At 42.9% G+C, this 13,472-nt stretch overlaps 1 protein-coding gene across 3 annotated transcripts in view; it reads left to right on the top strand.

Annotated features, from left to right (window-relative positions):
• Positions 1-13,472, top strand: part of mra (mineralocorticoid receptor form A) — a 96,593-nt gene that overhangs the window by 73,451 nt on the left and 9,670 nt on the right. For all 3 annotated transcript variants that reach the window (XM_090209491.1, XM_090209490.1, NM_001124483.1), the window contains 1 exon segment: positions 7,598-7,728. In XM_090209491.1, the coding sequence (XP_090065617.1) occupies positions 7,598-7,728 (131 nt within the window).

Below are 13,472 nucleotides of genomic sequence, written 5' to 3'. Positions count from 1 at the left end.
CATTGAAGTGGAGGGTAATGGTATGGGACCTGGACAGGGCCAGGGCAGAGGGAGAATACTGGCCCCTACAGGTGGCTGGGGAAAGTGCATCAATCCCAGATGGAATGGAATTGATAGTTGGCGTGTTTGATTTTTGTAAAAGAAGGACTTCAATGCAAGGTTTCCTGGCACACACACAAAAAAGACAGACAATAATGAAGTCATTGCAGAGACCAAGTATGATTGGATACAATGTCATTCATTACATGTAAAGTAAAATGAGAAAGTTACATTCTATCATTTAACTAATTCCATCTATGATCATAAAGTTACCTACAGTAGATGCCTTTCTAAGCATGTGCTGCTGATACATATTCTAAGACCTTCTGAAACGCCTGTGTGTGACGCAGTTACAGTGGAACTGCCTGTCTGAGTGACAGATGGTCCAGGTATTCTGGGTGACAATCCCCATGAGAAGTATCCTACACCAACTTGATTTACTGCATGGCCTGGATGTCGGCTGGAATGTCCACAGTGCTCTGTCACGAAAACCTGGATGTCACCCTAGTGTCCCCACTATCCCCGGTGTGTCAGTGACTGACCATGGTATCAGGCCAAGGTCCCCAGTTAGGAGGATGGCTACAGCATGTCCCTGTAGAGATAGAGACGAGTAGAGAAACTAACCTGTGTCGCTCTATAGAGACGAGTAGAGAAACTAACCCGTCTGTCGCTCTATAGTGATGTGTAGAGAAACTAACCCGTCTGTCGCTCTATAGTGATGTGTAGAGAAACTAACCCGTCTGTCGCTCTATAGTGATGTGTAGAGAAACTAACCCGTCTGTCGCTCTATAGTGATGTGTAGAGAAACTAACCCGTCTGTCGCTCTATAGTGATGTGTAGAGAAACTAACCCGTCTGTCGCTCTATAGTGATGTGTAGAGAAACTAACCCGTCTGTAGCTCTATAGTGATGTGTAGAGAGCCTTACCCATCTGTCGCTCTATAGTGATGTGTAGAGAAACTAACCCGTCTGTCGCGCTATAGTGATGTGTAGAGAAACTAACCCGTATGTCGCTCTATAGTGATGTGTAGAGAAACTAACCCGTCTGTCGCTCTATAGTGATGTGTAGAGAAACTAACCCGTCTGTCGCTCTATAGTGATGTGTAGAGAAACTAACCCGTCTGTCGCTCTATAGTGATGTGTAGAGAAACTAACCCGTCTGTCGCTCTATAGTGATGTGTAGAGAAACTAACCCATCTGTCGCTCTATAGTGATGTGTAGAGAAACTAACCCATCTGTCGCTCTATAGTGATGTGTAGAGAAACTAACCCATCTGTCGCTCTATAGTGATGTGTAGAGAAACTAACCCGTCTGTCGCTCTATAGTGATGTGTAGAGAAACTAACCCGTCTGTCGCTCTATAGTGATGTGTAGAGAAACTAACCCGTCTGTCGCTCTATAGTGATGTGTAGAGAAACTAACCCGTCTGTCGCTCTATAGTGATGTGTAGAGAAACTAACCCGTCTGTCGCTCTATAGTGATGTGTAGAGAAACTAACCCATCTGTCGCTCTATAGTGATGTGTAGAGAAACTAACCCATCTGTCGCTCTATAGTGATGTGTAGAGAAACTAACCCGTCTGTCGCTCTATAGTGATGTGTAGAGAAACTAACCCGTCTGTCGCTCTATAGTGATGTGTAGAGAAACTAACCCGTCTGTCGCTCTATAGTGATGTGTAGAGAAACTAACCCGTCTGTCACTCTATAGTGATGTGTAGAGTAGATAAACTAACCCGTCTGTCGCTCTATAGTGATGTGTAGAGAAACTAACATGTCTGTCGCTCTATAGTGATGTGTAGAGAAACTAACCCGTCTGTAGCTCTATAGTGATGTGTAGAGAAACTAACCCGTCTGTCGCTCTATAGTGATGTGTAGAGAAACTAACCTGTATGTCGCTCTAGAGAGACGTATAGAGTAGAGAAGCTACTCTGTCTATCGGCCTACCTTTCTGTCTGCCCGGCCTACCTTTCTGTCTGCCCGTTTATCTTTCTATCAAACAATCCATACTTTCTCCACATTTGTTCATCTCTAGTCCTTGAGGAGGAAGCAGTTTGTTCATCTCTAGTCCTTGAGGAGGAAGCAGTTTGTTCATCTCTAGTCCTTGAGGAGGAAGCAGTTTGTTCATCTCTAGTCCTTGAGGAGGAAGCAGGTTGTTCATCTCTAGTCCTCGAGGAGGAAGCAGGTTGTTCATCTCTAGTCCTTGAGGAGGAAGCAGGTTGTTCATCTCTAGTCCTCGAGGAGGAAGCAGGTTGTTCATCTCTAGTCCTTGAGGAGGAAGCAGTTTGTTCATCTCTAGTCCTTGAGGAGGAAGCCGTTTGTTCATCTCTAGTCCTTGAGGAGGAAGCAGTTTGTTCATCTCTAGTCCTTGAGGAGGAAGCAGTTTGTTCATCTCTAGTCCTTGAGGAAGCAGGTTGTTCATCTCTAGTCTTCGAGGAGGAAGCAGTTTGTTCATCTCTAGTCCTTGAGGAGGAAGCAGGTTGTTCATCTCTAGTCCTTGAGGAGGAAGCAGTTTGTTCATCTCTAGTCCTCGAGGAGGAAGCAGGTTGTTCATCTCTAGTCCTTGAGGAGGAAGCAGTTTGTTCATCTCTAGTCCTCGAGGAGGAAGCAGTTTGTTCATCTCTAGTCCTTGAGGAGGAAGCAGTTTGTTCATCTCTAGTCCTTGAGGAAGCAGGTTGTTCATCTCTAGTCCTTGAGGAGGAAGCAGTTTGTTCATCTCTAGTCCTTGAGGAGGAAGCAGTTTGTTCATCTCTAGTCCTTGAGGAGGAAGCAGTTTGTTCATCTCTAGTCCTTGAGGAGGAAGCAGTTTGTTCATCTCTAGTCCTTGAGGAGGAAGCAGTTTGTTCATCTCTAGTCCTTGAGGAGGAAGCAGTTTGTTCATCTCTAGTCCTTGAGGAGGAAGCAGTTTGTTCATCTCTAGTCCTTGAGGAGGAAGCAGTTTGTTCATCTCTAGTCCTCGAGGAGGAAGCAGTTTGTTCATCTCTAGTCCTCGGGGAGGACGCAGTTTGTTCATCTCTAGTCCTCGAGGAGGAAGCAGTTTGTTCATCTCTAGTCCTTGAGGAAGCAGGTTGTTCATCTCTAGTCCTTGAGGAGGAAGCAGTTTGTTCATCTCTAGTCCTCGGGGAGGACGCAGTTTGTTCATCTCTAGTCCTCGAGGAGGAAGCAGGTTGTTCATCTCTAGTCCTTGAGGAGGACGCAGTTTGTTCATCTCTAGTCCTCGGGGAGGACGCAGTTTGTTCATCTCTAGTCCTCGAGGAGGAAGCAGGTTGTTCATCTCTAGTCCTTGAGGAAGCAGGTTGTTAACTTATGGTTTCTACGGCTCCTTAGTGACTTCCTTGTCTTGACATTGTTTAATGAATTAATTGGCTGGAGCTGGATAGTCCGCCCACTTGGATTTTTCGTCCTAATTTAGTTAGGTCTACTGATTGAGAGAGAACTAAAAAAAAGACAAATGTGCCCTTGATGTCAAAGCCAAATACATCTAAATTAAAGAGCAACTGCCTTCAAAAAGCAACAAATCCCTTTGAAAACTATGTGGCATCGATATGAGTCTGAAACGGTTATTCTAGTGTCAAAATTGACTACAACGTGTAAATAGGATAATTTTGGTCATAAAGTCAGTCTCGTCTAAAATGGAGTTTGGAACGTCTGTACATGTAAATGAAGGTTGGGTTTTGATTTGATTTGGCGATTTGTCCATTTTCCCACTAACATGGGGTGAACAGCTGCAGTGATTGCTGTCTATCCAATAGCATAGACACTGTTTACATAAGACAACACATTATTTACTTGAGAAATACTGCACCAAATACCTTAGATGTAAAATTTCACTACTAAAACATCATTGGCATAAATGTACAAATTAATGAAAGATTTGTTGAGTTCTTAGATTTATTCTGGGGATTATGAGGAAGTGAAATAGGCTTCTGCACCTGCAGTGTCTCATGGGAGACCAACGTCATTAACCAAATGCAGAATCGGTCAGGAACACACTTCCAAGACTGAAATCTCATCTTTCTAATGAGCAACAGAAAAAACACACCAATCTGTGTTCAGTGGCTCTTTAAACTTAATTTATGCATTAACGTTTGATAATAGCTTGCAATAGCTGTATTAAAACGGTTATTCCAACTTTTGGGCCCGTAGTGGGTGCATCTAGACCTAAACTGTAGCAATTGACAGAGGAGGGTCAAGAAGGTCATGCAAAGTTCATTCTCGACCCAAGAGGATAGAAGATAACGAGGTATAAACAAGACTCTGAAAGACGTTTGCCAATAATATCCAGTGACCCCAAGAAAAACAAACAATACAAACTATTATATTTTAAATGGGAGTTATACAGTTGTAGTTGCTCTGTCTATCAGGGATATTCACATCAGTGAAGTGAGTCTGACTTTTTACGTCCTCGCTCTTGCTTCCTGAATCTCTCTCCATGGCAACGGTGAGAGCCGGAGAGAGAAAAACCAGGGGCAGTGAGTTTCTTCTCATTTTGGGCAATGATTCAGCAAAATTGATTTCAGACAAAATATGTAGAGACTTTTTGTACTCAGACCCAAGGTTCTCCCAATAATGAAATGCAGTTTGCAGAACTCCAACACAATGCTTCTCCTAAAACACATACAGTGCCTTGCGAAAGTATTCGGCCCCCTTGAACTTTCCGACCTTTTGCCACATTTCAGGCTTCAAACATAAAGATATAAAACTGTATTTTTTTGTGAAGAATCAACAACAAGTGGGACACAATCATGAAGTGGAACGACATTTATTGGATATTTCAAACTTTTTTAACAAATCAAAAACTGAAAAATTGCGCGTGCAAAATTATTCAGCCCCCTTAAGTTAATACTTTGTAGCACCACCTTTTGCTGCGATTACAGCTGTAAGTCGCTTGGGGTATGTCTATCAGTTTTGCACATCGAGAGACTGACATTTTTTCCCATTCCTCCTTGCAAAACAGCTCGAGCTCAGTGAGGTTGGATGGAGAGCATTTGTGAACAGCAGTGTTCAGTTATTTCCACAGATTCTCGATTGGATTCAGGTCTGGACTTTGACTTGGCCATTCTAACACCTGGATATGTTTATTTTTGAACCATTCCATTGTAGATTTTGCTTTATGTTTTGGATCATTGTCTTGTTGGAAGACAAATCTCCATCCCAGTCTCAGGTCTTTTGCAGACTCCATCAGGTTTTCTTCCAGAATGGTCCTGTATTTGACTCCATCCATCTTCCCATCAATTTTAACCATCTTCCCTGTCCCTGCTGAAGAAAAGCAGGCCCAAACCATGATGCTGCCACCACCATGTTTGACAGTGGGGATGGTGTGTTCAGCTGTGTTGCTTTTACGCCAAACATAACGTTTTGCATTGTTGCCAAAAAGTTCAATTTTGGTTTCATCTGACCAGAGCACCTTCTTCCACATGTTTGGTGTGTCTCCCAGGTGGCTTGTGGCAAACTTTAAACAACACTTTCTATGGATATCTTTAAGAAATGGCTTTCTTCTTGCCACTCTTCCATAAAGGCCAGATTTGTGCAATATACGACTGATTGTTGTCCTATGGACAGAGTCTCCCACCTCAGCTGTAGATCTCTGCAGTTCATCCAGAGTGATCATGGGCCTCTTGGCTGCATCTCTGATCAGTCTTCTCCTTGTATGAGCTGAAAGTTTAGAGGGACGACCAGGTCTTGGTAGATTTGCAGTGGTCTGATACTCCTTCCATTTCAATATTATCGCTTGCACAGTGCTCCTTGGGATGTTTAAAGCTTGGGAAATCTTTTTGTATCCAAATCCGGCTTTAAACTTCTTCACAACAGTATCTCGGACCTGCCTGGTGTGTTCCTTGTTCTTTATGATGCTCTCTGCGCTTTTGACGGACCTCTGAGACTATCACAGTGCAGGTGCATTTATACAGAGACTTGATTACACACAGGTGGATTGTATTTATCATCATTAGTCATTTAGGTCAACATTGGATCATTCAGAGATCCTCACTGAACTTCTGGAGAGAGTTTGCTGCACTGAAAGTAAAGAGGCTGAATAATTTTGCACGCCCAATTTTTCAGTTTTTGATTTGTTAAAAAAGTTTGAAATATCCAATAAATGTCGTTCCACTTCATGATTGTGTCCCACTTGTTGTTGATTCTTCACAAAAAAATACAGTTTTATATCTTTATGTTTGAAGCCTGAAATGTGGCAAAAGGTCGCAAAGTTCAAGGGGGCCGAATACTTTCGCAAGGCACTGTACATTTTTCATATGTTCTTAAGTTAGACAAAGTCAGACAGACAGAAATACAGTCACACTCAGAAAAAGAACGAGACACTCAGCTAAACCAAGCCTCATGCAGCCAGATGAACATCGTATACAGTAAACTAATTGGACTAATTAGTATTTTAAACCTACTTTATGCTTATAATGAGAACATATGCACCAATTCTCCCTTGTTGCTGCAAATCTGTTTCAGAATGTTAAGACTGGTTCGATCCACAGAGCAGAATCTCCCTCCTCTGTCCTAGTGTCACGATGCGGTTTCTGCAGTAGTATCACATGAGTGCATCCCAAATCGCACCCTAGCCCCATAGGGCTCTGGTCAGAAGTAGTGCACTAAATAGGGCACGGGGTGCCGTTTGCTATGCAGCCCTATGGTGAATTCCCTTTCAAGTGGAGCCACACCGCTTGCATTTGATTATTCAAGTCTCGACATGATGGGTGATTTAAAGTGGGGAAGGTGGCTTCCAAAACCCATAATTCCCTGGGATTTGCGGCATCTGCATAACACATTGGCTCTCCCTCTCCATCCGACCCAACCTACTCTACTGTCCCTCTGCCCCGTTGTTGTTGGTTGCCGTTTCTGCACTTTGACAGGATTGAGATCAACGTCTCTGATATGGTGTGTGAGTGACTATGTTTAGAACGGAGTGTGTATGCTAGTGTATGTGTGTGTTTTCAGGTACCATGACTGGGGTGATGCAGTAAGTCTTTCCCAGCCTTTACACAGTGTACTGAAGCAGCTAAGTCATCTGCGTTGTGTTCCTGTGGGTGTGCAGTGCTCTGTACTCTAGAGGAATTTGGCTCTCAACTCATCCTATCTCAGCGAGTAGAATAACGATGTGGAAAGATGTTCCAAAGGGTTGAGGCGCAGTAGTATGTGTGTGTGTGTGTGTGTGTGTGTGTGTAGGGGGGAGGATACAAATATCTTGTATGTTATCATGTGGTGGATGGTGGGAAATGTACATATAAGAGTTTACATGGATGATTCACAGTGTTTTGGGGATGTTGGCTGTATTTCATGGACATCTGAGATGAGTTTGGCTGGACACAATACAGTCAATGCTAATGGGAGCTTACTGAGCCATCCCACTGGGCACAGACGTCACTTCAACGTCTACTCCACATTGGTTCAACGGAATTTCATCGAACTGACGTGAAAACAACGTTGATTCAACCAGTGTGTTCCCAGTGGGATTGCACTCAAACAGTTGTTTTTAAGAGGTCAACTTACAACGCTGTATAGTGAGAGCAAGAACCAATACGCCTCAGGCACTGACCAACCATCCTTTCTCCCCCCAGGGACCGCATGCAGCAGTCAGCCATGTACGACCTGTGTCTGGGCATGAGGCAGGTGAGCCAGGAGTTTGTCAGGCTACAGCTCACCTACCAAGAGTTCCTCTCCATGAAAGTGTTGCTGCTGCTCAGCACAGGTAAGTCAGCTGAAGGTGTGTGGAAGGGGGGAAGTGTGAGTTCCTTTGCCAGAAAAACATCCAACTCTTAAGTGAGTGTGTGCATACAGCAGTGTGTGTGTCTATATGGTGTGTGTGTGTGTGTGTTTGTGTTGCACCAATCAACAGCTAGCTGCAGTGAGGTAAGTGTGTATCAGCCACATGTCAGTATACAAGCAGGTTGACAGAGTAAATAACAGGTACATCACTTGTAATTTGTTTGCTGAGCTTGGAGTTGGAACACAAACAGGAACAACAACAATAACAGGTATACATACAGGGTCACGTCTATAATAAGCTGGAGTAGTTTACATTCTAGGTATGCACGGAAAGCGGGATTGGGTGACACTACAGGATGCAACGATTATGCTATACCTCTGGCATGCAACCTGTCATGACACTAATGTGCCAGAGAGAAAGAGAAGAGAGAGGGCAATCGATGGAGAGAGAGAGCGAGAGGTAAAATAGTGAGAAAGTACACACAGAGAGAAGAATCTCAGTGTGAGAGAGGGATTTACATTTTAGGCGTTTAGCAGACGCTCTTATCCAGAGCGATTTCCAGTAGGGAGTGCACCCCTTTCTGTTCTGGTCCTCCTTCGGGAATCGAACCCACAACCCTGTCATTGCAAGCGTCATGGTCTAACAACTGAGCCACACGGGACATAAAGAAAGCGAGACCCCCATATTGTTTCACCATATGGCAACTGAGGACAAGGTTCTTGTTGGCGTCCAGCAGTAAACTCAGTCGGGGCAGAGCAGGCAGGCAGAGCTACAGGAGGGCAAGGCTACATAGGCCAGTTATGGGAGCTATTTTGGGAGGCCAGGCTTCAGCCCTCTGCTCTGCTTTGAACTGCCGCCGTGCGGATTTGTAGGAATGTTTATTAGACTTGTCAGGCAGGGCCTCCGTTTGGAGGATCCTGGGTAGTCTCACTTGGAGCCAGAGGCAGCACTACTCAGCTTTCCATGGATTTCTGCCTGATTGATAATGGAAGCCTGGCTAGGAGTGTTGTTAGAGCAAACAGAGCGGAAAATGACAAACTATTAAAGGGATGCTTTGGGATTTTGACAATGAAGCCATTTATCTACTTCTGCAGAGTCGGAGAATACTCATGGATTACATTTGTACGTCTCTGCATCCAGAGGAAGTTAGAGTTAGTTTCGCGAGCCAGTGCAAGCTAGCGTTAGCAATTACGCCAATGCTAGTTAGCAAATTCCTTAAAACGGCATTGAGAGACAAACATAGTATCCACGAGTTCATCTGGCTTTGGGGAAGTAAATACAGGGCTTCATTACAACAACAAAAAATGTAGGCACCTCCACCCCAAAACTACTTCCCGCAGCTATGACCCCTTTAATAAAAAATTACGTTATCGACACCTAATTTAGTTGCATATTGCTTTATCTACCTGCAAGGGGTGGCATTTAGCCTCGAGGTTAGAGCGTTGGGCCAGTAGCCCAAAGGTTGCTGGTTTGAATATTGGAGCCAACAAGGTAAAACATTGTATAATAATCTGTTGATGTGCACTTGAGCAAGGCACTTAACTCTAATTGCTCCAGGGGTGCTCCAGTGGCACTGGCCATGACCCCACTCAGAGGATATGCATAAAAAAATAAAATTAACTAAAATGTGTATCTTAAATGAAAAGGAGATCAATCAATGACATAACACACTTGTGTAATTTGAATTAAATTAGATTTTAGTCCCTAAATTCTAAGCATTCCCAAAGGGCATTGACACTGGCCTGACATAACCTGAGTGTCAGTAAATTAATCTGAACGCAGGAGTACTGTTGGAGTGGAAGGATGGAATGAATATATATGTGAGTGAGTGAGTGAGTGAGTGTGAGAGTGAGAGAGAGCACAGAAAGAACGAGAGCGCTCTCTGGTCCGTCTGTTGTTGTTGTTGCCTCTTCCCTCCTCATCCTCTAGAGCCTCTCCAAAGAGCCCTGCTGTACTTAATAAAGTCCAGTCAAGCACTGGGCAGCACTCCAAAACCTGCTGTTTTTCTCCTACTTCCTTCAAACATGGCCCAAATGGAGGGGAGAGAGAGAGAGCTGTGGTGATCTGACTGATCTTATATGGCTGCATGAATCTGTCAGAATAGGGTTTTAGTAGTGTCTGTCAGAGATTGCATCCTACTGTAGGTCTTGTGGATGATGATAGAGGTTCTCATTTTAGCATCTCAATCCTTCTATACTGAAGTGACTGAATTTTATGTTGTTTACTTTTTAGGTTTGTAAAAGGCTATTTCGTCCTCTTTTAATATTTGTGACTAACAGTGAAATTAGATCTGATACTTGAGGCAGAGAAAACATTTCCAGCTACCAACTTCCTCCATATCCTTGAGCACAGACTGTCACCAACTAATAAAGAGAGATAAGGATAATGTGTGTGATGAGTTATTGTGGAAAGGTGTTTACAGAGAAGTAGTTGTGTGTGGAGCGTTTTTTTGTCTTTGACCTTGGTTAAGGGTTCACCTGCCCTGCAGTGTCTCATGAGACCCTGTAGAATGGGTGTGATCCGATAAAAACAGATGAACTCTTCGGCTCCACAGTGACAGTGTATGGAAACATTATCCTTTAAACAATACTCGGTAATAGAACGCCCCCTAATACATATTGTGGTGGATGATTTGGTCATCAAATGGTTTCTAAACTTGACATGCATTAGCCTCACTCGCTAGGTGGGTGCTACACTAATGGTAGATAACGTGAGTTACCCCACATAAAGTAGCGTTCTAAAACTAGTACAAAAAAAGCAATATAATCATTATATAAACCACAATCCATTATTATAATCTGATTTATTTGTCAGATAGATAATAATCCTTTGAGTGTTATTCATTAGGGGGGCTGTTTTTGACATGGTTTTATTAAACGTTTCCGGTGCGACAGGATGCGATATCTTTCTGGATTAAGTTTTTATCTAGGAGCAGAACAGTCTACAGGCATATTCGTACGGCAGTCTTTATTTATTGAAATACCCTGCATTTCCCTTTGTAAGCCGGTACATCATAGCTTGAATCAAGGCCAAGACACACAGTCAGTGAGGTATGAGCTGGTAAGACTAAAGCAGGAAGCTACATGTCATGTGTGTTTAACGATAGGATATTTTCACATTGACACCCAATATAATATATAGGCTATGTACAGAACTTATCAGGAGGCAGAAGCAATGCAAGTATTTCTAGGTTGTGAAAAAAAGAAGAAAAAAAGGAAGAAAAAAAAAGAAGAGGGTTCAACAGGTTGCAATTCATAAAAAATCCTGGGTCATATTCATTAGGGAGCACCGTAGCAAAAGGTTTTGCAATGGAAAATGAAAACAAGCATTTCTTATTGGACAAGTTCAGGTATAGATAGTCCCTCCCTATTTCAGTCAGTTTTCTTCCGTTTGGTGCTTATTATTATTTATTAAACCCGGTGCTGCTTAAGAAATATGGATGTGCGTGCGTGAGTGTGAAATACGGCCTGGTTGACACATCTAGGTTGGGTACCTACGTTGAATAATTGACCCACTTTCTGCCGGCCACGCCCCTAAATTACACACTTTCTGCCAGCCACACCCCTTAATGACACTTTCTGCCGGCCACGCCCCTAAATGACACACTTTCTGCCAGCCACGCCCCTTAATGACACTTTCTGCAGGCCCTAGACACTAAATGCCAACTGGAGCTGAATTAAATTAGGGACTGAGTCAGTGGGGCGAGAACACAGGGCCCAAATGTGGCACTGGTTTTAGCATGTTCCTGTTAATAAGGGCCACAAAACAAGCCGCGAAACAGAAAGAACAGAATCCCTCTCTCTCGCCTTGATGCTTTTCCAGAGAGCTCTAGTTACTGCTTTGTCGTTATTTTGCTCTTGGTCTCTGCTACGTTCTAGGCTAGGTTTGTGTGTGTGCGCGTCTGCATCTCTCACGGTGTCTATGCCTCTGTGTGTGTGTGTCGTGCCTGCGTACGTACGACTGAGCATTGCCATTCGCTGAGCGATTTCCTCCAAGATGCAATGCTAACTGACAGGCTCTAGTCCTACTCTTGCCTGTGGCTGTGTGTTCCAAGAAACAAAAAGTCCTGTCAACTGTATTTTCCCACATGGCTCTCAGCATCAACAGGTGTGTGTTTCTGTCTGCCACATATTGGTTTGGGTTAAGTCTTCAAATGCAAAGCTTGAAACTAGGCTAATTAAACATAAAATCAAATCAAGTGTATTTGTCATATGTACATGACACACATGGTGTACACAGTACAATTAAATGTTTACTTGCAGGTGCACCACATTTACTACAGACGGAGTATAGTACAGATGTAGGATCTTAATTTGAGCCAATTTGCTACAGCTTAAAAAATAATCCTGCAGCAACAGGAAGTATGAATTATTACGTGGATTATAATAAATGGGCATTGTTTCAGGGCCGGTAACAGAGCGAATCAGTTGGATGGGCATTTGATTTCTAAAAACGAGCCGTTTTTTTTTCAGGAATTGTGTTATTGGGTGTTATAGTAAAGACCACAGGCAGCTCGTAGTTTCAAGTTTGGAGAAGTTTACAATTTATCCTACCATTTCTACCGATCTACGTTCCAGTTTTGGATTATATTTTATATAAAATGTTTGTGGAACAGTTTCATTTCAATAATGTTTTCGTTTCTCAAAATTATTGTCACGTGGTTAATCATAAAAATCTGAATCAAAATGATAAAACCTCAAATTTAACTAATGCAAGAGTACCAGCCTTTGCCATATGAACACATTGATACACCGTGATACTTTGGCAGCTAAAGAAATGAGTGCATGTTACCCAGAGATAGCCTATAGGCCAATGCAGCAGTAGGCCAATAACTTCCATCGTTAACTAAGTAAAATACATAGGCCTAAAGCCAACTAATAAATAAGCCTGATGAAAATTCAGGTTCTGTCAATCGTATTAATCTCTATACTCTGCCTGTCTGCCTCCCTTTCAACCTGTCTTGACGTGAGCTATCGCTAGTAAAGTGCAATATTGTATCAACTCAGCAGGTTGGCGTGTTCATGGGCGCGCGCTCCCTCAACCACTCACATCCTCATTGCTCACATGGAGCTCTCCAAACAAAAGACAAAACATTTTAAAACTCCTAAATTATGGATATAAAATTAACTTAAACAGATTTCTCTGCAAACAACGTTTCCACTCTTAGAATGAGAATAATAAATGTCTGTAATACATGCATTAACATAAATTAAAGTAGCCAGATGACAGGGATGAACGGTACATTTAGTAGACCTACTGGTTACATATGTAATGGTGAATTGATTAAAACAAATCTAATCAAAAGGGCAAACAATTCACACAATGAAACAATGCAGCAGACAGCGGAGCACATTCTGGAGAAAGACGCCCATATCGTCGCCACACACCACTCCCCTTCTTGTCTCCACACTTTAAATGATACTCAAGACACATTATCTTCACACATTTAAGATCATTTTCACTGACAGTCGCAACTAAATAATCAACTAGGCCTATTGCCAAGTGCATTGCCCAAAATGCTGGCTTCCCAAATAGGCCTATGCATGTGATTTGAAACAATCCACAGATTTTTTTAAAAGTACGACGTGCCATACTCCTTTTGTCCAGACTATCAGATACATGATGCTCACGCTGATACTTTATCTGAGATTGAGTCTTTCTGTCAGCGTGCATCTGTCAGATCAATATTTTATTTGGATGGGCAAGTAGGTACGGTAGGGCGGGCC

This window comes from Oncorhynchus mykiss, chromosome 19 (genome assembly GCF_057628025.1).
Source record: "Oncorhynchus mykiss isolate SJ-2025 chromosome 19, ASM5762802v1, whole genome shotgun sequence".
Classification (NCBI taxonomy): Eukaryota; Metazoa; Chordata; class Actinopteri; order Salmoniformes; family Salmonidae; genus Oncorhynchus; species Oncorhynchus mykiss.
This window is presented reverse-complemented; position numbering and strand designations above follow the sequence as displayed.